We start from the raw sequence: 27,840 nt of genomic DNA on the forward strand, positions 1-27,840 counted from the left end.
TAAGAAATATTCTTCCTGGCTGGTGTGGCTCAGTGGATTGAGTGCCGGCCTGAGAACCAAAGGGTTGCTGGTTCGATTCCCTGTCAGGGCACATGCCTGGGTTACAGGCCAGGTCCCCAGTAGAGGGCACCAGAGAGGCAACCACACACTGAAGTTTCTCTTCCTCTTTTTCTCCCTCCTTCCCCTATTTCTAAAAATAAACAAATAAAATCTTTTAAAAATTAAAAAAAAAATTCAACCTTTCCATACAGTTTCAGCAAAATAGACTTTGGTATTAGACTTATTACCTAAAAGAAAGAAGTAAAAATTAAGCTACTGGATTTGAAAAGCAGTATAGAAAGTATGGTTTGGACCTTTATAGCTGAATATTCTAATAAAAGATAGCTACAACACATTGAAATAACCCTTCCTGCTTTTTTTAAATAACAAAACTTTTTTCTTTATTTTTATTGTTTTTTTCTTTTTAAAACATATTTTATTAATTATGTTATTACAGTTGTCCCAATTTTTTTCTTCCCTTTATCCCCCGCCTCCTTATACCCCCACCCTCCAGCATCTCCCCGTACCTCCCCCCCACCCTTAGTTCATGTCTGTGAGTTGCATACATAAGTGTTTCGGCCTCTCCATCCCCATACTACTCTTAACCTCCCCCTGTCTGCTTTATGCCTACCATTTATGCCTCCTAGCCCCTGTACCTTTTCCCCCATTCTCCCCGCACCCCCTCCCCACTGATAACCCTCCATGTGATCTCCATTTCTGTGGCTCTGTTCCTGTTCTAGTTGTCTGCTTAGTTTGTTTTTGGTTTTTTTAGGTTCAGTTGTTGATAACTGTGTGTTCATTATCATTTTACTGTTCATAGTTTCTGATCTTCTATTTCTTGGATAAGTCCTTTTAACATTTCATATAATAAGAGCTTGGTGATGATGAACTCCTTTAACTTGACCTTATCTGGGAAGCACTTTATCTGCCCTCCCATTCTAAATGATAGCTTTGCTATAGAGAGTAATCTTGGATGTAGGCCCTTGCCTTTCATGATTTGAAATACTTGTTTCTGGCCCCTTCTTGCCTGTAAAGTTTCTTTTGAGAAATCAGCTGATAGTCTAATGGGAACTCCTTTGTAGGTAACTGTCTCCCTTCCTCTTGCTGCTTTTAAGATTCTCTCCTTATCTTTAATCTTGGGTAACTTAATCATGATGTGCCTTGGTGTCCTTCTTCTTGGGTCTAATTTCTTTGAGACTCTCTGAGCTTCCTCAACTTCCTGGGAGTCTATTTTCTTCACAAGATTGGGAAAGTTTTCCTTCATTATTTGTTCAAATAAGTTTTAAACTTCTTGCTCTTCCTCTTCTCCTTCTGGCAGCCCTTAGATTTGGATGTTGGAATGTTTGAAGTTATCCTGGAGGTTCCTAAGCTTCTCCTCATTTTTTTGAATTCTTATTTCTTCATTCTGTTCTGGTTGGACATTTATTTCTTCCTTTTGTTCCAAGTTGTTGATTTGAGTCCCGGTTTCCTTCCCTTCACTATTGGTTCCCTGTATGTTTTCCTTTTTTTCACTTCGTATAGTCTTCATTTCTTCCTTCATTTTGTGACTGAAATCAATCATTTCTGCTAGTGTCCTGATTACCAGTATTTTGAACTCTGCATCTGATAGGCTGGCTATCTCTTCATCGCTTAGTTCTATTTTTGGAGCTTTGATCTGTTCTTTCATTTGGTCCATATTTCCTTGTCCCCGAGTACCAGTCTGGATGAATGTTTCTTTAACTCCTTGGCTGTCGGAGTTCCATGCAGTTTGATTTTCTGGCCGTTCTGGTTGTTTTTTGTTTTCAAATTGGTTGTTATCCTCCTTTTGGTTGTACAAGGAAGTGAAGTGTTTCTACCTACGCCTCCTTCTAGGCTGGAACCCCTCAAAAACAACCTCTAAAATGCTCAAGGCTGAAGTCACACAGATGAGAAAGATGCCTCTATGCCAATCAAGGTATGGTTCCACAGTGTCATCTCTTGAACTTGTGAAAACCCACAGTAACTGCAGTTCCAGCGATGGGGGGACGGTAGGAAAACTGCCATGTGCAGACCCAGTCTCTTGTATTCCAGAGCCCCCTGGGACAGTATATTAATTAAGCTGACTTCTTGGGAAGCTCTATTTTTATCGTTGACACTATTACAGATGTTCCCACCCTACCCACCCCCCCACGCTTCTCTCCACCCTGCTTTTTCCTCTAAATAAAAATATTTTAATACATGGAAAAAATTATAAAAATGTTATCTTTAGCCTGTCTCTATTCCGTGTCAATGAACTCATAACCACACTCTTCTGTTCTGTTTTCAACCCTGTGCAGAAAACCAAAGCCGGCTTCTAATCCCCACACCTGGGAAAGAGGAAGCGAGCCCACCCCCAGAGGCAGGCCGGGCGGAGGACGAGTAACGCGGGCCAGCTCTCACGCGCGCTCCCCTCCTCCGTGTCTCCCACAGAGGCCAACCGTCCAGCAGCGCAAGGTGTCAGGCACCGGGCTGAGGCCCTTGCAGTTAACCTTGGGGACCCCCGAAGGGGATGTGGAAGGCCACGCCCATGGGCCCCGGCGCCCCGTCCCAGAGCTGAGGACAGAAGAGCTTAAAAGCTGGGACTGGGCAAGACAGTCCCAGCCAAGAAGCATGAAGACAGTGCCGTCCGGGCCCCGGAACTAGCCCAACTGCCCCAGCGCATGCACCCTGCATCGGGGCAGACGGGGCTCAGTGCCGCCCGCTCCGGCGGCCCCAGCGGGCGGTGGCCAGGATGGGCCCCCTGCCAGGTGCTGGGGGGAATCCCCGACCTCGCATTCCCCTGGGGAGCCGAGGCTCCGGGGCACACCTGCCGCATCTCCTCCGCGTGCCGCAGAGGACTGGGCATCGGGATGGAAACTGAGTCACCTGCAGCCACCTCCTCGGCTCCAGCCTTCCATCCTAGGTGTCCAGTGGAGTACGCAGACGCACGAGTGCCCGGGCCCTTCTCGACCCGGTCACGCTTAAACAGTGTCCAAGCTCACGGACACCGTGTGACGTTTTTAGGAGACATGCTCTATGGGTTCCAACTGTGCAGCTTAGGCATGACTTCTATAAGGACAGTCAGCTCAGGAATTTTAGGCAGTGTTATGTTTTATAAATGTCTGTGAATAAATATAAATACGTTCTAAATGGAAAAAAAGAAGGCTTGATTTCTTCATCTTAAGCCATTAGGGATCAGGAGAGCTAGTTTGTTAAGAATATTAAACTAGTTACTGTATATGAATGAGCCTGGTAGGTGCTCCAAGATGGTCACATTTCAACTGTAAAAAAAAGAACTTCATGCCCTGGCTGGTGTGGCTCAGTGGACTGAGTGTCAGCCTGAGAACCAAAGGGTCGCCGGTTCAATTCCCAGTCAGGGAGCATGCCTGGGTTGCAGGCCAGCTCCCCAGTGAGGGGCACGTGAGAGGCAACCACACATTGATGTTTCTTTCCCTCCCTTCCTCCCTCCCTTCCCCTCTCTTTAAAAAATAAACAAATAAAATATTTTTAAAAAGAACTTTATGTTTTATTTATATCATAAGGATCTACAAGAAAAACAGTACTTGTTGTTGGCCAGCTTTAAACTAAATAGAATAATTGTATTGTATTTACCAAGTATAGAGAGTTCTACAGTCTGTTGAAAAATAAAAACATAGATAACTGTGAAGTTTCAAAGATCAAAACGTATTTTACATATTACTTAGTAAATAATGTTTCTTTAGCACAAAAATGAAAAACATTAAAATAAGCTAAGACTGCCCTGGCTGGTGTGGCTCAGTGGATTGAGTGCCTGCCTGCTAACCAAAGGGTCGCCAGTTTGATTCCCAGTCAGGGCACATGCCTGGGTTACAGACCAGGTCCCTGGTAGGGGGCACAGGAGAGGCAACAAAACAGTGATGTTTCTCTCCCTCTCTTTCTCCCTCCCTGAAGACAAATAAAATCTTAATAAAATAAAATAAGCAAAGACTTTAGCAACAAGATCTAGAAATTGGCCCTCCTAACTTTTGTAACATCTGTGATGGGAGCCCTCCAGACCCAGCGGCATGCTGGCCTGTCACAGAAGCCCACAAGGGTAGCTGTGGTGGGGCGGCCTGGGCAGGAGGGCAGAGGGGAACGGGAAAGGGTCAGGCCCTCTCCAGGTGGCCCCCACCCTGCCCAGCCATTCACAGGGCGCCCTTGGAGATCCTGCTCCCTCAGAGCACAGGGCTGCAGGAGTAGCTCTGTCGGCAGCGTCATTTGCGCTCGTGATGTTGTGGGTGCAATTTAAAGACCGCAGGACCCATCCAGAGGTGCTGTGCACTTCACAGCCGCCGTTATCGGGGGCCTGGGACAAAACCTAGACATCCCTGTCTCGGAATTGACACGTAACCAGCGAAACCAGGCCTCTATGAGGCAAGGTGCTGGTGTTTTGAACTCCTCCTTCCAAATAACGACATTTGGGGAAGAGCTGCCAGTCACGGGAAAAGCATCAAACATGGCATGATGACCTCCTGAGACCTGGCTCCAAAAGAAAATTAGAAATGAAAATCTGTATCAAGCAGCTGGTAACGTTCACGAGACTCTGCTCTGCTCTGAGACAGGGGAAGCACGACACTTTTCCTGGCCGGGGGCAGCTCAGCTCCATCCTGAAGCCACGGCTCCGCCAGCCTCAGCCAGCCCCGCGGGAAGGCGGTGACCGGCCCGAGGACGGTCCCCGCTGCTGTCCCCGGGAACGCAGGAGCTCAGTGGAGGCGCTTAGAGGCAAACTCGCAGGACGCGCAGGGCTGAGCCGTTTGACTCCCGCAGATTTCGGAGCAGAAGGCTAAATGCTCCTCTTGGTTCTGAGAGCAGGTACGTGGCTTCCTCGGCATCCCTCCACCCGCCTGGGTGCCCGAGAACCCATGGGAGCCACCAAGCTAACAAGTTCATGTCATGGCGTTACAATGCAAGTCTTAGCGTTATCTCGTTGCATCGTTGTACTGAAATGTGGCCCTTATGTAGTTTCCATTTTACCTGCATATTAAAAAACAACAAAAAAAACCCACCCACAGCGGGAGTGCTGCTATTGTGAGAAAGGAGGACATTACATTCGAGCAAATGAATTAAAGAGGCAGATGAAGGCACTCTTCTCCTTTATTAGAAACAGAAGAAGCAGATTGCGTGCATCTTGCTCGGGGCCGACTGCCGCGCTGCGTGGAAGCCAGCCAGCGCCAGTCACCGAGCCCACGCGGGAGCTCTGCTCTGTGAGAGCAGGGAGCCAGATGGGCTGTTTGCTTTCAACAAGATAATTCTGTGGGAAACTGTTGTAAGTCAGAGAAATTTTTTAGCTTCACCTGCTACCTTAGCCTCCAAACTGATTCAGGAGGTAGGGGCGGGGGAGGGTGCCATTAGGAAAGCACCAAGAGACCCGGGAAGACGGGACAGACAAAAGGAAGCGTAGGGCAGAGCACGGGGAGCGGCAACATCCACGTGCAGAAGCTTCCTGGCCGCACGGGCTGGGCGCACGTCCAAGCCCTGCCAGTCACTGCCGGGGATCCTGGGCAAGCCACCTGACCCTGGGAGCTTCAGTTTGCTCCTGGGTCACAGGAAGACCATAATGTCACAAAGTTGTTGAGATTAAGCATCATGATGCCAGGATGGCACTTGGAACTTAACACGGGACCGCATGGCATGAGCTCTCAGTGAACAGCAGGCACTATATTTACCCATTTCAACTTCTCTTCTACGTGCAGCATGGAGAGAGAGCCCATCACTTATATGCCTACGCGTTGGACAAAATTCCTGAGGACGTGGTAAGAGCTAAATGTCCTATTAGCCTACCAACCACACTGGTTGGAATCTGCATGTGTGAGCACACCATCTCTTTTATTTTGCTACCACAGAGAAAGGGGAAATCGTCCTCATAATTTTAGCCTTGCATCGAGAGTTCAAAGAGACTTTTCTTCCTAAACATGTACTTCTTTAAGAAAAATAGCTGTAGAGTGAATACAGGAAAGTTCACTAAATTGTGGGTTGAACTGATAAGTGTAAAGATGCTTCCCACCTTAGAGAGCAGGGTTTTCCCCACCAGGTTGTAACTAATACCTCTGGGGACTAAACCCAGATAATCCGCAGATGCACACAGTATGCAAAGGCACCTAGCAGCCTCACCTCTATGCTATACAACATAAATGTCATATAGTAAGCAAACGCTGATTAGGTTATGGGAATCACCAAGCATCGGATAACAGGTCTAAGGCAACCTGTTCTTCTTTTTCTATTTTAACTTGTAGTTATTGTAGTATAATAACTGACGATTCTAATAGAATGAAAGATACTCAACAAAGCAAAGTACAATTAGAGTCAGGCCACCATATTTACCACGGCGGGAGAAAGAACAAACGCTTTCCCAAAGGTTATTCAATACAAGGGTTAATGGAAACATTTTAGTTTTGCCAGCCGATCTCTGGTTTTGGTTTGAGAGAACCATAAATATTCTGTTTTACTGTCATCTTAAAGAATGAGTACAATCACTATTTTGTGTAATGCATTCTCTTTCTGAAGGAAAAAAATATCCCAAATAAATGATCAACTTAACTTTCAAAATCTATGGGCTCAGATAAGACAAACACAAAAGCAAGTAGCATATGTTAAAACTATTTAGAAAATCTAAAAAAGAATAGCTACTGGAGCTAATTTTTAACATTCCCAGGGACTCAATCCGGCTGTGTCCCAAGGAAAGGGAAGCAATGTTTACGGTGGGCGTATTGGAAAGAGGGTGAGAAGCCATTCACACGTCGACACTAGAAAGTTACAGGTTCTGTGCCCCAATGAAGACCAGCAAATACACTAAGAATAGTCTACAAGGAAAGGTAAAAGACGTGGGAATCAAATCTTCATTTTAATTATCTTTACATATAAAGTTATAAAATAGAATTTCCTTACATTCTAGAGAAAGCCAAACAACGGAGCGGGGCGTCTCACATTCGACAGACTGGAGGTGGGCAGGCGAACTGGGTCCCTCAGAAACAACCAAAGAGGACTTTCCTGACCCTGAGTCTGAGCCGTGAGGAAACAATAAAAGAAACACGGAATTGTTGTCTTTCTCTTCTACGCCAAGAGTTTCCCCACACTTTGAAAAGACCTATTATTTCACTAGCCCAAAGGCCAAAACGCCAAGAGCCGGTGATGTCCGGTTGCAACCACTGGCCTGCCCCATTCCCGGCACCTTTGGGAGCAAGGCTGCCGACTCCGACACAGCGTCTCAGGGAGGCCAAGGAAAGCTGCTTCTCGTGGGGCAGGCAGGCATCTCCTTGGCCTCTTCAGTCCTACATATTCACTGGGCATGCCAAGACAGCAAGGGCCTGGCTACTTTTTCCCGGGGGCCATTTCTCAGGGCCCTTTGGCAGAGGAAGGGAAAAGACAGCCCCTGTGCCTAGACAGAGAGCGGGCGAGGTTGCTGCTCGTTGCAGAAGCGGGGATTCTCCAAGTCCCGAGCTCCTCAGTGGCGGCGCAAACGCACTGCACCCACAGCTGCCACCCGGACCGTGGGATTTTACAGCAAGGCCACGGACGCCGGCGTGGCGATGCTCACACAGTGGGTGGCCCACGGGCGGTGACAGGCTTTGCCTCTGACCCGGGAGTCCAACGTCCGGGTGAATCAGGCCTCAGACCTGATCGCTGGGGCAAAGGAGGACGGGCCCCCAGAGTGGGTGAGGGAATAGGAAAAAACTCCCCGAGATCTGTGCGTAAACGCTCTCGTCCGCGTGCGGCAGGGAAAACGGAACTGGGAGGAGAAGCGTGGGACGGAAACAAGCTACGCTGGACGTCCATGCTGCTCATGCACTCTCCTGCATGCAGCGGAGAGAGCGGCGTCGCCACGGCCATGGGACGGCGAGACCTCCTGCCCAGCAGAAAGGCAGTGCCGCGCGTGGGTGCGGAGCCGAGGGGTCCCCAAGCTGGGCAGCGGCGTCTGTGAAGGGTGACCGGCCACTGGGCTTGGAGACAGCCATTGGCACTGCAAGTCCCCTGCCTTGAGCCCCAGTCGCAGCCGCTGGAGGCCAGCAGCAAATGCGCCGCGCTCGTTGACACGGAGCAGCCGTCTCCCGCGACACCGCCTCATCCCGTCTTCCCCTCTACTCCGACTCCCAGTTCCTTAAGAAGATGGATGATCGGGGGGGAGGGGGCCCTAGGCCTTCCTGTCCCCACGGGGTAGGCGCTGAAAGCCGTACACGCCGGCCCTGGTACGGCAGGGAAGAGAGGGGCTCAGACGGCTGTGCCTCTGTCGGATGCGGACACCCGGCTCACCGCCTGCCTCCTCCCGCGGAGGGGAGGGGCACCGACCTCAGCCCTGGGGCTGGGGCTTCTCCGTGGGCAAGAGAGATTAGGGTCGCCTTGTGGGAGGAGCCCTGAGCGCCTATTAACTGTGCTGCTGCTGTGGCTTCTGCGTCTGACCGCACGGTAAGGACGCATGCGCTACACGCCTGCTCTTCGCGGCTCCTGCGTCGGAAGGGCTTTCGTGCTCGGGAACCGCTGTCCACGGGGAGGTCATTTCCCAGCACAAGGGCGTCGCCTTCTCGGTGGAGCCACTGTTTTAAACAAGTCGCCATCGATGTGCACCTCGGCTCTCACGGATAACAAGCACCTGCCCTCATTTCCACCTGGGCCTGCTCCGACGTGACAATGAGTGGGGACGAGGAAGGCTCCACGGGCCCCGCCCGTCAGGCGGAAAGAGTGCGGTCGAGAGTGCAGCAGGCCTGGCACTGGCGTCATCTCGGTGTTACAGGAAAACGAACGTGGCCGCTCGTCCTTTGGGAAGACCTGTCTTCCCCACCCCGGCCTGTGAAGCAGGTCTGCTGGCTCAGGCAGGCCCTTGCGGCTTCTCTCAGTGAGTGGGATCTGGCTCAGTGGCGAGCTGGCGTGGTTAGGAGCTGCTGCTTCCTCCGAACAGCAGTGGCCAGCCAACCCCGATTTCCGCTCTGGGGGACCAACTGTGACACAGAGCAGTCAGCACGGTGGTCTGAGCTGAGAGCTGTCCCTCCCGCCTCAGGCTGTGCTCCTAAGGACCAGGCATTTTACATATTACAGGCCTGTGGGCGACTGTCAGAGGCCTGGTGGTCCGTCTGGTCTACCGTGTGGAGGACTGTAGGCTGGCAGGTGAATGGTGCCCGTCTGCAGGGCCACAAGCGGTGCAAATGAATCGTGGCTGCTCATCAGGCTGGGTCCCTGACGCAGGTGCCCGTGGGAAGGGCCCGTTCCATGAGACGACCAGCTGGAATCAAGGGGTTGTTCCAGCCTGTGCTGCCCAGATCACTGTCATCTGTGCTGCTGGGATCCGTCGTCACAGCAGAGGTGGCAGCACATCTGCCATTGCGGACGTGGCGCCGCGGAAAGGCATCTTAGACGCAGAGGCCCCCACTGCACATCTGACCGTGACCCCTGCCAGATGCGGCCTGTCTGTCTCTCAGGGTGGAGACCACGCTTGCTTGTCTGCTCCCACCAAGCTGACCACCATCGAACCTCTGACTCTCACTTTGGGACAGCCCTGGTGCCTTCCCACAGGTGACACTTTTCCAGGTTACTGTCCGAGCAACTGACTCTGGCTGGACCAGTGTGGCTTCTGAAACTGAAGGGTCATTTCTTAGCTTTCCACACTATGTGAGTCTGAGAATAGGGTGTCTTCTTTCATACAGGCAACCCAACAACGGGCCGAAAGTAGACGTGGTCAGTGGGCATGTCACGGCCTTACCATCCTCGAGTTGCTGGCATCACTGAGAAGTAGAATGTAGCTAAAAAAAGTCAAATCAAAAACATCCCTGAGTCCAAAGCTGTCACTATCTCTTGGTCTCTACACCTCAGTAAGGCAGCTGGGTCCCTAGCCAGAGCCCTCCCCAGAAGGCTCAGGAAGTTACATAGACATACACTTGTAGCAGGGTGCAGCCGAGAGGGGAGCCCCAAATAGGGATATGTAATGGGGTCCAGAAGAGCTTGGAGATCATTGGCCCCACACCACAGGGCCACACCCGCCCAGAATACGAGCAGCTGCGGCCAATGGTGGGAGGAGCCGGAAATGGGGCTGCAGAGGAAGGTTGGTGCTGGGATTTAAACGGAGGCACAGCAGCCATTGGGTGTCTCTCTTTTGGGACCAGGCGTCTGTTTAGGACCACATGGCTTTGGTGTCTTGGTTGGGACTATGAGGCTTGGGTGAGAGTCAGGACCAGGAGGCTTTGGAAGTGCTCCCTTTTGCCACGTGGAGGGTGCTGGGAGGACTGTGTGCATGTGTGGGGAACTTTAGTCTGTGTTATTTCAAATGAGTGATAAATTCCTTTCCTTTTCACTGATCTCTGGTATTAAGAGACATCTTTCCTCAGGCAGCGGGCAAAGCGAATCCAGATAGGTGGGGAGGAACACCCTGTAGACTGTAACATACTGATAATTAGAGATTTCACCCGAAAATGGCCGTTCCTGGGCACGAAGCGTTTGTCTTTCCCATGAGAGGACCCCCAGGCCCGGCTGGCCGGTCCACCCTCCAGGCGGCAGCCCAGTGAAAAGAAGCCCTAACACATCCATGTGTGGCTTTGGCTCAGCCCCCGGGTGTTTTGTGGGTCTCTCGTGGTTCTGGCTCTCGGAGAGAGCGGCCATTTGGGTCCCTGAGCCGAGCACACTGCCCACCACGTCCCTCTGCAGTGGCCGAAGTGTTGGACACGGCCTCTGCAAGCTCGGTGAAAATGCCCGTCTCCACCGGGCGCCGACGCCTCCAGTCAGAGGTTTGGGCCCAAGTAGGAAATGACTGCAGGGGAGACCCCGTCACAGCCCTTGGAAAAGGACGCGCCGATCTCATGGCGGTGGGCGGAAAGGGACAAACCTGGTGACCAGGAGGATCACCCCAAATCCCAGGAGCTCTGAGGGCCTGTCCCTGATGCCCTCCTGGTCCCCTGTGCTCAGTGCCTCAGCCTGGGAAATGGCCATGTGACTCAGGTGAGCCGCCCAGCGGCAGCGGCTGCCAACCTGACTCACTGACGCACCTCTGAGCTTGTCACCTCACCCACGGGCAGCGAAGACAGGAGGAGTCCTGAGGATACGGCTGGTCCCGAACCATTCTGCCGCGCCCGATGCCATCGGCGGCAGCTCCTAATCACGGACCTCCCCCTCACACCCGTGCCGACTCCCAGCCTGGCACAAGCTGGTTTCAGACCGACTCGTGCACCTGCGCAGGCTGGTCCTACCTCCAGAGCAGCCTGAGGTTGCGCCCCGTGCGGCGACCAAGGCTGCAGCTGCTCCGAACACTGCCGGAGTGGCTTAATCAAACCAAATCAAGTGTAGCGGCAGAGTCCAGACCGGAGTGACCGGTGCTCTCGGTGCAGCGGAGAGTGGACCGTGAAACGGCTCTCCGACGGGCACGGGAGTTGCTTTCTGCACCATTTATCACCCCCTGTTATTACTGGCAAAGACAGCGAAGAGCGACAGGGCATTACGAACTCCCTGCATGAGTCGGAACAGAACAGACTTGAATTAGACCGTCTTAATTAAGACCTGCTGGTCTCGGCCTGGGATTTGCTCACCATAAGCTGATCTGGAGAGCCCGGGGCGTGGCGGGGAGGCAGATGAATGAAGTCAATGTTGCAACTTGGCCTCATCCTGCTGCTCGGGATCCTATTGATCACAGCTGCGTGAGACACACTGACTAGATCTGGTGCCAGTCTCTGTGGGCCCAATTAGTCCGACTGACCGTGGAGTGGCAGGCTGATGTGAAGACTCGTCACAGATGGAGGCGGTGTAGGGACAACTGTTGAGTGTTGGGAGAGACAGGTCCTCTGGGCCTCTGACATGCTCCTGCATGTCTCGCTGAGTGGGCCAAGGGTGCACAGCCCTGAACTTCCCTTTCACTTGCGCCATCTCTCTGGGATGTTTATGCACCTGACGGCCTTAAGAAATGAGACAATGCTTATGCCCAGACAAAGGGAAGGTGTGCTTGCTGCTTGCTATAAAAGTGGTGGATTCTTTGTGCTCGGAAGTGGAGCTCAGGTACAGTGCAAACCCACTGCACGCATGGATCCCACCAGAGCCGTGTCACAACCCCCCCCCCGCCCCGTGGGATTTGGGGACAGAGGAAACTGGCGTAAATGCGAACACACTTACGCAGCTTTCTGTACCATGACTAAGAAGTCTTTTCTCCTTCTGACCCATAGTTCTTCCGTCTTCTGCCAGTACCTATGATCCACGAACAGGCAAACTCATGAGTAAAACTCAGTTCCCAGACCCAACCTGCTCGTCTCTGGCTGGGACCACCCACGACACCTGATACAAAGCCCAGTCCGGGCAGCCACCCCCGCCCCCGCTGCTCCACAGCTGGAGCTACTCGTCCTAGGTTCTTCGATGCAAACACGAGAAAACCATGAACGTATCAACGGGAAAATCAGGATCACTTTCCCGCCTTCTAGAACCTAAACCTGTGGGTTCGCCTGTGGGAACTCCACGTAAACCCAGATTTCCCCAGGGCCCCCGGAGCCACGCCCCCAAAGGGGACTGCCACCTCCACTGCGGTGCACGGCGGCGGGGAGGAGGGAACACGTGTGTACAAGGTGTCGCTCTGCTCTAGTTCCGGGGGGAGGGAGGCTTGGGGATGGCCTGGCGGGGAAGGGAGTGAAGGAATGCTGGCAGCCTCAGTGATACATTGTATTTGGATTCCAAGCCTGATTTTCAGAAGTGCTGTCAATCAGGGAATCAGCCAAACTAACAAAAACAAGCCGACTATCATGGAAGCAGAAGATGACTAAAAGGCCATTGTCTATAAAACTATGTCTCTGCAGAGGGGAAGAAAAGCAGAAAAAAAATATGTCAGATTTAAGGAATTCAAAAGCGTTGAGAAACACAATTTTACTTTCCCACGATCAAAAACCCTACCAAAACCCAGTGTGGAGGGTTCAAAGTTCACCTTCAGAAATCTCATAACAAGACCCCGACCCCACCCAGCACTTTTCATATAATTAACGGCAAAAGATCTGCCTGTTAGCTATTGCTTACTCACTGTTAGAGGCAAATAAAAAAATTATAAGGATGAAGTAACACTTGGGGAGTAGAATTACACAAGCCAACATCAGACGACTTCAAAGTTATACCCAGGCTTCTGGCTGGGTATTAAATGCAACCGGTAAACAGTCTGGATCCACTGCTTTGTGGTGTACGTGACCATAACACACTGTGCCAAAAGTCAGGGGAACCCGCACTGCTCCCGACCGTCATTTCACAGTCCCGGGTCTGCGTGACTCCCTAAAGGTGAAAGTAAACGACGAGCACGGGTGCGCAGGGCGACCGCGTCTCCGCCCCTGAGCCCTGGGGAAACGGCGGGCGTGTGCGTCAAGGTGCTCGGGGTCCTCCCGGGAGGGTGACACTGTGTGCCGTGCGCGGGCAGAAGGAAGGCCGGGGGGCAAAGGCACGGCTGGAGTTGTGCTTGCAAAAACTTCAGAGCTACCCACCATTTCAAAGACGTATTAAAGCTTAAACCTCGCTTTAAAACCACGTGAAAGGACGCCTTTGGAACACTTCTGGGAAACATCGGGCTTCAGGGCTTTCAGCGCGGGGACGGCTCTGTCGTCCAGCGGGGCTGGGGCAGGGGTGCGTGAACGCTCCGGAGAGGGGACTGGGCGGATGACATCAGAGCTCACCACACACTGAGAGCATGGACGCAGGTCTGTCCTGCCAATTCAGAAGCCCCTCCGAGCCCCCGCTGCCCTAAGCGGACTGCCTGCAAGGTGTCTGCGTGAGGCTCTCGGCATCCCGGGCTCTCCTGGATGCCGGCCCGCCGGGCTCCGTCCATCCGTCATGCGGCAGTCGAAAATTAAATTGAAATGATTGGATCAAGGAAAATCAGATTTTTTAACGTTCCGTTTCGGTAATGTGATTAGGAAGCTTTTAGTGATATTGTAATTACTGGGAAGCTTTGAGCATATGTTTCTACGGAGAGGACTCCACGGAGAAAAGCTGCGACAGGGAACAAGGACATACGGACACACACCGGGGCAAAAGCACATTCAGGGTGGAGGTAAAAGCTAAAGGTGGAAGGGAGACGGGGTTCCATCCGAGTCCCACCCCAAACGAACCTCGTGTGCACAGGGCGACTGCCGTAAAATGCGGCTCTGTCCAGGATTGAAGTGACGGAATGGCCCTCTCCCGGGGCTCCCGCCGGAGAAGCGAGTGATGAGGAGAAACGACAGTGAGTGGGCCAGAAGGGAAGAAGTCACCGTCCTGCGCTCGCTGCCACTGTGGCGCAGGGAAAGGTGACAGACTGAAGTGTCTCTCTGAAAAGGAACCCGCCCTCTTCTCAGAATACGCAGCGTTTGAATGTCCTTAGGATGGGGCAAAATCCAACCACAGAGCGTAGTCGCTGCCCTGTTCACTAACCCTCCCGCCCATCTCAACGCCCGCTGGGCTGGCGCTGGGCGTGGGGGCCACCCCCACGGCGGGTATCCGCAGAGCTCGGGCTCCTGCAGCGCGGCGCCCGGCCGCAGACTCGGGAAGGGACAGCGGAGGAGACAAAACAAGCGAGAGGACAACGGTCTCCTCCTCTGCGCGGACTCAGCCCGTCACGAAGTCAACAATTACTACATGAGCGTACTTCTTCTGTCGAGGGGCCGCGGGTCGCTAAACACACGACGTTGAAATGGAGTGAGGTTGGGGCTCTACACGTTCGCAGGGGAACAAACCTGTCAAAATAACCTGAGGCGCACGGGCCTTCCGAGGGAGTAGCGGGTCCGAGTCTGTCGAGGCGGCGGATCCGTCCAAAGCGCTTCAAGGCCTCGATGGGGCAGTGGTGCCATAGACTCAAGACGGGTGAATCAATCTACGCCGATTGCATTCATTTTTTTTTTCACTCAAACTCGCACGTGGCGTTCGGCCACGGCACTGCCACTTTTCACGGGCAGAGGAGCCCTGCCTCACCAGGCCGTGCTCACTGGCCCCTGGCCACTGTGGGCACTGCAGTCTGCTTCCTCCTCGGCCTGAACGGGCCTTACGATTCAACGCAGAGTGTCCACTCGTTGCTGACCCGTCACCCTTCATTCAATCAGCACAGACCAGCTTAGCCTGGTCATAAATTCTGTGTTAACCACAGTCAGTGCATGGGCCTCCACGGGCCCTGCTGCGGAAGTTCCCTCTAAAAATAAACCTGGCCACACCCTCTCCTGGCGGTGAGGACTGAGTGGGTTCCTCATTACAACGCAAAGCCGGAACACTGCAGCCTGGCACAGACGCCTGCTGGGGACCCCCGCCCCCCACCCCTATCCCTCAGCATGGCTCCTCCACGCCCTCTGGCTCACCCATGAGACCCCGTGAAGGGAAGCTTCCGTTCCAGCTTGCCCCCTGCCGGTCGTCACTCTGCTGATGCCCACGGCATCTCCCCTGCACTGTGACTTCTCGCCCAGACACGCAGACACGGCCCCAGGCACGAGTCCTGGGACTGGCTCCCTCAGCAGATGTTTGCAGAACCTACGTAGCATTCATTTTCTTCCCTTTTTCCAATGAAAAAGGGACTTTTCCTTCTCTTACAAGTCAAACTATGCATGCATTTAAAAAATGTATTCCATATTTCCCTTAGTTTCTCCCAACTCTACGAATAATATGTCATGAAATGGTTTCCAAGTATTTCAGCGAAAACTGCTGCACGAAACTGAATGCTACACTGACATCTTTTTTTAAAAAAGTGAAGCAAATGAAGCCACACAATTGTGCTCTTTTTTGGCCTCTATAACTTCACTAGCATTTATTGAAAACATCTCGCTGTAACCCTCGACCAAGCCAGATTAGTTATTATGTATGAAGGGCAAGACAATGTTAGACCATTTTGCAGGAGCATGATGTCTAGCACTCACAGTGAGCTGGCAAACCGGGAATCAAAATGCACGTGAAATGGTGATTTGCTCCTGGTCGCCCGACCGCGTGCGGTTGCGTGAAGTCCCATTTCCCGTCAGGAGCATGACAAAGCTTCCCCTGCTCGACAGGATACAAATGAGCAAGCTGGCACAGCAAATGACCCAGCTGTGACTCACCACCCAGTCCTGGAGTGGAGCCACATGCTCCTGCGCCACCTGGGGCAGCTACCTTGAAAGCTGAGTTATGTCCTTGTCCAGGCTTAGCCACTAATCCACGCCCCCAAGCGCAGCCGACCCCTCCTGGGCAGTGCTACTGCGCTGCCTCTGGGTGACCTCGGGAAAGGCAGCATCAAGCAGCGTTACTGCCAGCGCCGTGTCCTCCATCTGTCATCTTTAGTTCGCAACAGGACACCACCACCGGCTTCCAAACGGGGACAGCCTTGACGGCACCTGGGGCAGACTGAGTAGGACCTCCTCGAGACGTCAGCGTCCTCCTCCCTGAGTCCTCGGACCTGTGGCAAAAGGGACTGCTGCAGACGCAACTAAATGAAGACCCTTGCCACGGGGAGGTTATCCTGGTGGCCCCTGGATGTGGCCCCGCAGGTCCGTAGGGCAGGGAGCAGAGGGATGTGTGATCACAGTGCAGGAGAAGTGTGTGACCGCAGAAGCAGAGTCCGGAGCGAGGCGGCCAGGGGCCAGGCAGGCAGGGGCCTCAGAAGTGGAGCAGGCGTGTCTGCCGGAAGGGCCGGATCCTGCAAACGCCTTGACTCCCACCCCTTAAAACTCTCTCCTGACGTGTGGCCTCCAGCACTGGAAGAGATGGACGTCGTGTTGTTTTAAGCCACCAAACTTGTGGTCACTTGTTACAGCAGCAATGGGAAGCTAACGCGGTCGCTGAGCCGTGCCTCAGCAGTGTGTAATGACACTGAGAAAAGGTAGCAAAATTACAATAATGTTTGTTTTCCAGGAAACACTATTTTTACGACCAAAGCATGAAATTACTCAATGCTACCACCAGTCATTTATGGGGCATAATTTGTCACAAAAGTATAATCAATTCTACATATATTACAGTGGTGATATATTTGTCCTACTCTTAAGACTGTGTTTATAACATTGTATTTCCATATTTCTAAAACATCATAGGCTTAATGTTGAAGATCTGAAAAACATACAAAACTACAATGAATAAAAAAAAATCCTAGAACTCATAGCTAAAAATGTGGGGGGTAGCCTACTCTTCAGTTATGGTAACTGAACTCTTACGTTTATACTTTTTAAAAACAAGTTCTTAACTACTGAAGAATTCATATACATTATCAGTCTCAAGTCATTCATGCTGACCACCCTGTCGTCATTACTTGAGGACAAAAAAAAAAGCATGTCACCTCCAGAACCTTAACCTCAATGACGTCACCTCCCCTTCTCTAACTTCACCAGCACACGCTGCATATGAATTATTTTACAATAACTAAATTGGCTGCAGGAGCCACAAGGAGTTTTTCAATAAGTTTGTATACCAAGAACTCCGATGACCCTGACTGGACCCAATGGAGACGTTCCTTGGATGCTGAGCCCCAGACACAAACCATCAGGGCACCCCCCCCCCCAAAAGAGCGTTCCAAGTGCCCTGCGGCGTGCGCTGCCTGTCAGGGCGTGAAGGCGGCCGCAGAGACCCGGTCTGCAGCGCTGGTGTCGGGGACCAAGGGTGAGAGTTTTGGATTTCCCAGACATTGAGCTGATGGGAAGAAATCAACACATTTGATGGAGACTTTCGTGCAGCGAGAAACTGCACGGGCCACACACACACGCACAACATGGGTGACGGAGAAAGAAGAAAACTCTGGCGAGGACGGTGACCGACGGTTCAAAGGGGGGCAAACAAAGGTTCAGCTCAGGAACACGACCACTGCACACTTTCCGTCTGAGTCCCCACGTCACGAACGGCCCAGAGTGAGTCAGAGATGTCCCTCTCCCATCCTTCCCGGTTCTGGAAAATGGGTCTAGTCTGAACACTGAGCTTGAGAAATCACTGCGTGTTTACAAAGGGCTTCGTCGGGTCATCTTCTTTATGCACTGAGACCCCAAAAACATTTCATGAAAAGGAATAACTGGTACATTCATCAGTTCCGTAAACTAGTCACAAAACATCCCAATTGGAACACCAATACTGATTAGTTCCCTAGTCAGTGACTGTTTTCCTAATTTGCTGAGGGCGGGGCAGGGATCTGAAGGATGGGTGAGGCTCTATCTGCTGTATGTAGCAATTTGACCCTCTTCCCATACTGGGGACCCTAGCATTACCCTTTATGGGGAGCCCTGTCCAAGCCTTCCAAGTACATCGGAGAAATGGTCAAAAATCCATCAATACTCTTAAAAACACAAGCATCTGTTCCAGGATGCTCTCAATACGTGGCCGGGCATACAAGTTATGCAGATGTCAAAGAGGAAATCGCCCCGGCAGGGTAGCTCCGTTGGTTGGAGTGTTGTCCTGACACCCCAGGGCTGTGGGTTCGATCCCGGGTCAGGGCACTTGGGGGAATCCACCAGTGAGCACATGAATGAGTGCGACAACGAATTGATCTCTCTCTCTCACACACACACACCCCAATACATACATACACACATACATACATATGTACATATATGCACAGTTGCTTAAAAACGAGTAAAAGAGGACCCCCACCCTGCACTGTGCAGTAGCTCTGACTGCAGCGACACGGTCCTGTCCATCTAGAGAAGAGACTATGAGCAGGACCCAAGCATCACGTGTCACACGTCAGTGTGCCACACCGCACACAGGCTGTTTCTGGAATACAAATGAATTTAAAGCATTGGAAGCATTAAAAAAAAAAAGCAGACCTGTCAATAAAGGACAATTCAATGCATTCTACAGAAATAAGAACAGTGTTTTGGAAATACGGCCCTTGATCAGGGATGAGTTAAGGATGCCTCAAACCCAGGTCCTCACCCTGAGAAAAGCCGCCTCCTACCCCACAACCGCCCTGTCACTGTCAGTGGACGATGACCTCGAACTTGAGAGAACACGGAAGTCGATCACGGTCACCTGGGCCTCTCGGCACTACGGGCACTGCGCTACAGCCTTCCCCGGGGCCAAGGACCTCTTTCGGGAACACCATCCGTTCACGGTGCTCTCCGGGCACAACGGCTCCGTGACTCCTCCACGAGCAAGGAAAACCCACCCTCCTGACACTGCCTGCTCACCAGGGCCTAGCCCGGGGCCAGCCTCCTCCCCCAGCCTCCGCCTCACCACACGCCCTCCCCGCCACGTGCTTCCCTCGCCCCTCAGCCCCAGCCCCAGTTCGGAACGCTGCCTTCGGGGTCCACTGCTGCCTGTCCGCCAGATGGCCCCTCTGGAGAGCGGGGCCCCGGGCTCCAGCGGCCACCCTCTCCCGCGCTTCCCTGGCCGAGTGTCATTCTGGAACGTACTGCTTGGGACTGCAGGCCTTTCCTTTTCTGTGCACTTTCCAGCCATCAGCAAGGAGCTAGCAAGCAGCAGTTGCTAATTTCTTGGTTCGTGCTAAAGGAGGAGCTAATTGCTTCGGACTCAGAAATGAGTGAGCGGCGATACACAGGTGGAGACCTTACGGAAGACTTCATGTGACATTGGTGTCACTTGAAAGGGATCTTGAAGGGTGAACAGCGGTTTCTAGATGCACTGCCGAGAGGAAAGGCAGTCAGAGCTCAGGGAGCGGCGGCGGGAGCAAAGGAGGGGGACAGGAAAAGTCACAGGAAAAGTCACAGCGTGAGGTGGGCACATGTGTGCTCACGCAGACACATTGCTCTCTCATCACTCCGCTCCCGTTGGGGAGACAGCAGCATCCTCGCCCCAAATACGCGTCTCATCTGTCCAACCAAATCACAAACTCTTCATCCTCAGGGACAGGCGGACTGTTGGTGGGGAAGGTCTGAACGCTGCCAAGTATTCCTCCGTCCCACGGCTCCCCCGTTCCTTCCCCACGGGCAGTGAACACACAGCCTGAGCCAGCGCCTGGGAGAGAGGTGACACCCCCCAAACCAGGGCTGCGAACTGCACACCTGTTAAGCCGAGGAGGAATGTTTCCGATTCAGTGGGAACAGACATCTGCATAACCCGGCGGGAGTCCCGGGTAATTAGGACACCCCTTCTGGGGGAGACCGTGGTTTTGGCGCAGTTCCTTCTGACCGGGTGGGGGGAGGGGGTGACGACTCTCTCCTAGTACATCGGCCGGGAAGGCGAGCTGCAGCCGGAGTCAGCCAACAGCCGCATAAATCTCTTTCTCTACCATCACAAAACTTAAGAGAGAAGCCGTTCAGATTACTATACAGAAACATTAAAATGAGCTCATTAAATGCAAATTAAAACAGAAACACTGAATAAGCGCTGGGCCCCTATTAAAGGCTGAAGAGACAGCAGGTAAGAAACAATTTTCCCTGATCAAAGAGCTAAAAGCTAACGGAATAAAGGATTCTGCATTGAAACTGCTTTCATGAATATGAAGCATTTTGAACTGAGGAGAATTTCCTTTCTTTGTGCACTCTTCAAAGAAGCTTTGGAGGTGGAAATGGACTTGCGTACCTTTGTACAAAGTACTTCCATTGTTTCATTTTCAGGCGATAAAGCTATGAGTTTCCCCCCCAAAAAATGCAGACTTCAAAAAAAAGCCTTTAGAAATAGTTCCAAAATCTAAAAGGTCATAAAGTCATTATTTTAGAGCTTTTGGACTCAAAGAACTGTACATAGTTATGCAAAATCTTCTATGCAAAAATGTAGTAGAACTTCTTTTGTGACACAATTCCACCTCATCATAAAGAGAAGCTTTAGCGCCCAGTGCTGGTGCTTGGGGTCACCCTCAGGGCATTTTTTTCTGATTTTTCACTCATGTATCCCGGCACCTGGAGCCGTACAGGGCACACAGTAGGTGCATAATTGTTGCATCTGCTCTTGTGAAAATAACAAATGCATTGTTAAATGACAAGTGAAAAGTTTTTCCTTCATACGTTCATTTTACACATTGAAATACACAGTTTTTCATCGGTCAGAAGGAAAACATAAAAATATTTCACAGGACGCAGGGGAGGTGGGCAGTCTTACAAACACTGTTGGAGAGGCGGGCCCCCCCCCCGCGGCAGCCGCGCAGCCTGGGCGTTGTCTGCAGGCACTGACCCTGGGTACCGGGGGTACAGAAGAGAGAGGACAGCCAGTAGGTGATCCAGAGGGTGTCTTTCTGCAATCTTTCAGCCCAGAGGGGCAGCTCTGTGGGCCTTGTTGTGATACATAGGAGTGTAAGATAGTGTGCTTAACCTTAGAACAATTCGGAACTATCAATACTTTGCAAAATTCAAAATCGACAAACACCTTGTCTTGTCTAGAAAACCTCCTTATTATTGTTATTGTACATCTACGCTAACATATGCAAATAAAATGATATAGTCACAAACATTCTGATGATAGCACTTGTCTGTAAACTTACTGAAGGCTCATTTATTGAAAAGCATTTGCATAATTTATGTACATCCATAAAATAAAAGATTAGGCAGGGATTACCATGCAATAGATCTGTACATGCAGGTATGTTAGTTTTCTAAAAGATGTTAAGTTAAAAAGATGTTAAGAAGAGACTATATTCTAGTTATTATATAATTTTAAATCAAAAATCTTTTTAAAGAACAAGACATAGAATTTGATTTCCAGCCCTAGCAACAGTGTTGTACATATAGCCATGTGCTTTAATATCTGATACTACTCAAATACCTAAACCTGGTTCATTAGGACATTTAGAGTACAGCACAAATATCACTATTAAAATTCAATTTTAAACACAAAGACTTGCTCATTTAAAAAAAGGCTAAAATATATTTTTAATAGAGATGTCAACCAGCCAAGAGGGAGAAGATATTGGCAAACAATACCTCCAATAAGGAATTCATATTCAAAATACACAAAGAACTCCTACAACTCAAAAACAAAAAATAAACCATCCAGTTAAAAAGCGGGCAGAGGACCTGCACAGACACTTGTTACCAGAAGACATACAAATGGCCAACAGATACACGAAAAGATGCTCAACTTTACTAGCTATTAGGGAAATACAGATCGAAACTGCAGTGAGACACCACCTCACACCTGTCCAAATGGCTGTTCCCAACCAGACAGGCAGCACCAAGAGCGGGAGAGGTTGTGGAGCGAAAGGAACCCTCCTCACCTGCTGCAGGTGGGGACGTGACCTGGCACAGCCACCGCGGAAACAGTGTGGGGGGCCCTCAGAACATTCACGATAGAGTTCCCGCACGACCCAGAATCCCTCTTCTGCGTACCTCCTGGAACACTGTGGAAACATCCATTGGCAAAGACACATGCACCCCTACGTTCATTCTGGCATATTCACGGTGGCCAAGCCGTGGAGACCACCGAGTGCCCTTCGATGGGGGGGCGGGATGAGGAAGACGCGGCAGGTACGTACTGCGCAGTGGAGCGCGGCTCAGCCGTAAGAGAAGGTGAGATGCTGCCATCGTGACAACGCAGAGGGACCTGGAGAATCTCGTGGGAGAATCTCATTTAAAATAAGTCAGTCACTAAAAGCCAAGCACCACGTGATTTCACTCACATGTGGGAGATGAAACTGAAAGCAGCAAACGCACAAACAATACAAACAAAAACTCACAGACACAGGCCACAGTGTGGTGGTTACCAGGGGGAAGGGGGAGTAGGGGGCGCGGAGTAGAGAGTAAAGCGGGTCAAATACATAAAAAGAGGTGCCAACAATTACATTTTCCTAAGCTGAATTTTCTTCCTGTGTTCCTGTTCTGCTCACACTCTCTTAAAGTCCTTCTCCATACGTCTCGCAAAGTCATAGTTTTTCATGGACTTCAATTAACTTGCATTTCTGTAGCTGTCTAGGTCAGGGCGTTTAACACATCAGTCATTACCCAAGTGACAATGTAAGAGATTCTGAAACGGTCTCGGTGCCAGGAGGGAATTCTGGGTTTTGAGAAAGGGAAGATAACTGTCCCTGGCTGGCGTAGCTCAGTGGATTGAGCTCGGGCTGCAAACCAAAGCATCGCAGGTTCGATTCCCAGTCAGGGCACATGCCTGGGTTGCAGGCCACGGCCCCCAGCAACCGCACATTGATGTGTCTCTCTGTCTCTCTCTGTCTCTCTGTCTCTCTCTCTCCCCCTCCCTTCCCTCTCTAAAAAATAAATAAATAAAATCTTTTTAAAAAGTTATCCATACACCAGATTAAGTAGAATTAAAATAACATTTGCACAATCATCTTCAAAATAAGGTATACCTTATCTTTTAAAAGTCTGACAGTATGGATTTTGAAAAATATTTTTCTACTTGTTTTTCTGATGCAGTTCAGATTTGTGTTTACATGTGGTTCTTATGCAATTCTCACTTAAAAACTCAAAAGTTTCAAAAACATTTTATACATTTTTCTCGAGTTGGTAACTGCCCAAAGTCACACACTAGAATCTGAAGAGACGCGGGACCACAGCCTCAGGTTTTACCATCGCTGCGAAGCGGGTCGGTTAACCGCGCGACTCTCCCCGCGCTGGGCCGACGGCTTTACACGTCAACATGCATTTAACACAGGAAAGGCAAGAGCGTACCCCTGCATGCCAACTTCCACTTTTCAAAAGTCCCCCTCTCATCGTTACGGACTGGCTACATCCAACTTCAAAGGCCCTTGATGCGATCCGAAGTGTTTTGTAAACGGCGCTCATCGGGAATAATGCCCAAACAAACTCACCAAACCAACACACATATTCTAGAGCAAGCCTCTGTCGTAACAGACTCCCCAAACTCCCCTGAGAAACCATGTGAGCAGTGGGGCGCAATGTTTTCTAATCACACCATGCATTTCCACTAATTTTCAGAGATAACTCCTAAAATAACTGTGGGCTTAGTGATCCTTGAATACAGGAACTTTGTCGCACAGTGTTTATAAACAATTCTAGTAGCCACTTCCAAAACTATATTCACAATAATGCACCTAGGTCGCTCTGTGTTCAATAACTTTTCATAATGAATACGTGCGGTTCATCCATTATGCAATAAGTTTCAACCCTTGCTATTATTTGCCCTTAATTACTCTCTCACGTCTGACCGCCGACGAGAGATTTAACAGGAAAAATTCCAGGGGACAAGGAGTTTAAATCCACCTGCAGGAATTCCTTAGGATCCCCACCACCATCACCAAGTTCCTTCCACTGGAGCTGAACGCGCCGCTAGAGACTCCCCTAAGGAGCCCCACGGACCGTGGGTATAGACTGCATTGTCTGTCTGGGCTAAGCTGGAAGGCAGCAGCCCAGGGGGCCTTGGCACGGAGCCCCCAGGTCTGCAGGGCGGCGCGCTCGCGGCGGGACCGCGGGGGCGGGGCTCCACCTGGGGGGGGGGCGCACGGGCGCAAGCCAGGTTCCTTCGCCAACCTGTCACTGCGGGCAGCCTGTCAAACCGGGAGTGGGGCGGGCGCTTATAACCACACACACGTTCTCTCCCGCAGCACGACGGGCAGCGGGAGGCGGGAGGCCGGCGGCGGGGTCACGGCCTCGCGGCCACTGACAGTTGACACCCGGGGTGGGGGAGGAGGCACCTTGGAGTCTCCGTCCTCCGAGGACTGGCGTGGCGCCACAGCTGGGCGCAGGGCGGCGCAGAGAGGCTGTACCTGACAGGCACCACGTACCGATCATGGTCACTGGGCAGGTGCAGAGTGCTGGACATGAAGGGGGCCACCGCGATCACGGGCGCCAGCCCGCGCCTCTCACCAGCGGCTAGTCGGGGAGTAAAAGCTACCAAGACTCCTCTCCTCCACACCCGGCTGTCGGAGTACGCACGCGCAGACTGTGAGCAGCCCGCGGCCTTCTGGGAGTCGTAGTTTTAGCGCAAAGTTTCTCTTCACCCCCGCCTGCCGCCCACCGCTCTTCCGGGTTAAGGCCCAGGAAACACGCGTCACCGGGGGTGGGGCCATTCACCCCCAGTGTTGATGCGTCGCTTAGCAACCGAGAAGCTCACCTTTGGAAGCTCGTTGTAGCTCCAGCCGAGATCCCGCCTGCTTCCCGCCCCGCCCCTCCCCTCAAACCTGTCACCTAGGAGCTGCCCAACATCTGGATCAACCTGGGCACGACGAGCGGTTGAATGTCTACCATTAACGCGCCTTTTGACATTTTTCCCCCGACCTCCTCCCATCCGTAAAACCTACTGATTCTTGTACTACACGTGTTACGAGAACAAGACATTTTCTAGGAAGATGGTGGCAGAAAAAAAGACCCTCACCAAATACCCTGAAAAGATGCCAAAGAAGAAGACCAAGCTGCTGGCCCAACAGTCGCTCCCGGCGCACCAGCCTCACACCCTGGTTTCTGAGGGCTTCACAGTCAAAGCCATGATGAAAAACTCAGTCGTAAGTGATTTTCCTGACTTGAGTGCACTCGCTGAGAATCAGTGAACACAAGGTTGCCCAGGAGGGCCAGCCCTAGTATGGAGCCGTGACCTGGGTGGTCTTTGCCAAAAAAGGCTATTACTTGGCCAGTAGCAGATGGTGCCCAACTGTGTGGAGGTCCAGGCTAGGTTGTTAGAGAGGATCTTGAGCAAGTGATACTTTCTGTGCATTTAGAAGCACTTTTCTAATTGCTTATGGTTTCTAGACCACCCAAAATTACTCTTAAGGCTTAAGACTTAAGCTATTCGTGAAGGAAAAACACACCCTTTGTTATTGCTCAACTAGCCCCACTCGGCAGAAGGTCTTACAGCCAGCGAGTTCTTAGGGACCATAAACTCTTTTGCAAATTCGCCATGTGCTCATATACAACTGGGAACATAACTTATAAGAAATCAGTTCAACCTAGGGAATATCAGAATATCCTAGCAATTAGTCTAACAACACTCTTTCCTGTAACAAAATTCTTTCTTATTAAGTGGTATCAGCTTGTTACAATACTGAAAGGCAACTTAATATGTCTGTTTCCAACCACACCTTTTAAATGATAACTTTTTTATAAATCCAAGCTTCAGTTCAAATACCTCTGGCTATTAATACAATTTATATTGCATTTTTATTATTTATGGTAGTTAAAATTGTTTCAATACTGTTGAAGAGAAAGGAACAGATGCTTTAACTACATGCATGATACATTTTTAAAAAAGCCTTTCTGTCTGTTGAACAACTTCAAATTTTGTATGCTAAAGTTGGTTTTGCTAGTGAGTAAGCACCTGCCTGGGAATGAGATGTTAAATAATAAATACAGCTTTCACATTTATGTAATTTACTCTCTGGGAGGATCTTACTTATTGCACAGCAGCTCATTATGTTAAATGAATAATGTTGCTTTCTAGTGTCACATTATTTGTTTCACGTAAATGTTGCAAAACTAACACCAATTCTGAAACCACATTCTCAATGAAAACATTAATGAAACGGATTACCTCTAGACCCCTAGGCTACATTTCCATGCTGGTAACAAATGGCATTCTGATTGTTGGCATGTGCTTTACAATAGTTCAAATGATTGTGAATAGATGAGAACTTCTGCTAGTTGTAACTTCAGTTGCTGTGTGTGTATTGCACGTGAATAGGTAGTCGTGGGAGGCAAGATGACTATTTATCAGCAATACCAAATAACATAACTGTTCAAGCGAATTATTTGTTTTTTCTTATGATTATACTCTTACTGACTTTTCAATGCTATGTTTTCTCACAGATATAAAAAATATTGGTCCGATTATTTTTCTAAACCTATGTTCATAATCATGTCTTTTTTAAAGGCCTTACACTAAAATATAACTCTGGATAATCAAATATTTCAATATTGCCACATATAGTAAGTATCCTTACAAAACTAAAAAAAAAAAAGCCCGGATTACAAAGCAGCTTTCTTTTTTTTAAAGATTTTATTTATTTATTTTAGAGAGGGAAGGGAGGGAGAAAGAGAGAGAGAAACATCAATGTGCGGTTACTAGGGGTCATGGCCTGCAACCCAGGCATGTACCCTGACTGGGAATCAAACCTGCGACACTTCGGTTCTCAGCCCAAGCTCAATCCACTGAGCTATGCCAGCCAGGGCTACAAAGCAGCCATCTTACTGAAACATCGTATTGGAGATAAGTGATCTTGTTTTCATATTTTTAGGGAAAATATTTTTGTGTAATACCTATTTTTCTACCAGGATCTTCAAAATATGATGGGTAATTATGTCACTTTATTTAGAAGAAATAATAATTCATAGATGCAAACATTATTCAGCCATTCATTTAGTCATTCAATCAACACCTTTTTTTTAAAAAGCTTGACTAATAACTTGTGAAACACAGTTCTGGAAATTTAGGATCAGCAAAACAAACTCCCTATACTTAATATTCCAAGGAAAACCACCACCAACAACAACGATAAAATTTTGATAACAGAAAGGTAGACAATACTGTTAATACAAACTAACTTTAGTGATATAAAAAATAAAACCTTTTTTTATTTTCACAACCAGTGATTCACTGTTTCTGTTTGCAACAGTGTAGAACTTTTGGCATTATAAAGTCAAAATACCCCTCTTTTTTGAGGTTTATTTTTATTCAGAAAATAATATACCTATCTCCAGCTTTTCTGCATTACCACCCCTTGTTCTAAAAGCCGACCCCCCCCCCCCCGAACATTTTTCTGGTGTTAGGGCTTGCCTTCCCTTCCCTCTTTCGAACACTCGCTAATAAATCAGTCACCGTTGCAGTGTTCTGCCACAAAAGACAAACAGAACTGTGCCCTAAGGAGTTGTATGTGCCTGTTCTTGTTTCTGTGGGAGTGCTTTAGTATTATAAGCACACAAACTTGATCATAAACAGATTTGTTCAGAGGGGCTGTGCCCACAGAAACTCTACAGTCACAATTTATAGACGAAGATGCCAACGTACTTACAAAGTAATAGTAAATGTGGCTATAAATGCTTTCAATCCCCGTATCAAAGGTTCTTCAATGGTGAGTGGTCCCGTGACGTGCTTGGAACTGTCGCGGCA

The 27,840-nt window shown here is 50.1% G+C and overlaps 2 protein-coding genes across 3 annotated transcripts in view; one reads left to right on the plus strand and one right to left on the minus strand.

Moving 5' to 3' along the window:
• The window catches only part of PRKN (parkin RBR E3 ubiquitin protein ligase), an 831,387-nt gene extending 806,716 nt beyond the window's left edge, over positions 1 to 24,671 (minus strand). The window contains exon 1 of one of the 2 annotated variants that reach the window (XM_045844065.1): positions 24,527 to 24,671. In XM_045844065.1, coding sequence (XP_045700021.1) covers positions 24,527 to 24,533 — 7 coding nt within the window. In that variant the 5' untranslated portion in view covers positions 24,534 to 24,671. Of the gene's footprint in view, positions 1 to 24,508 lie in introns of both variants that reach the window. The other variant, XM_045844064.1, reaches the window with a different exon arrangement.
• Positions 24,672 to 25,090: 419 nt separating this feature from the next.
• The window catches only part of PACRG (parkin coregulated), a 367,271-nt gene continuing 364,521 nt past the window's right edge, over positions 25,091 to 27,840 (plus strand). The window contains exon 1 of the mRNA XM_045843455.1: positions 25,091 to 25,243. Within this exon, the coding sequence (XP_045699411.1) occupies positions 25,091 to 25,243 (153 nt within the window). The remainder of the gene's footprint in view (positions 25,244 to 27,840) is intronic.

The sequence above is a fragment of the Phyllostomus hastatus genome, unplaced genomic scaffold (genome assembly GCF_019186645.2).
Source record: "Phyllostomus hastatus isolate PE091 unplaced genomic scaffold, TTU_PhHast_1.1 phas_contig_40, whole genome shotgun sequence".
NCBI classification, from domain to species: Eukaryota; Metazoa; Chordata; class Mammalia; order Chiroptera; family Phyllostomidae; genus Phyllostomus; species Phyllostomus hastatus.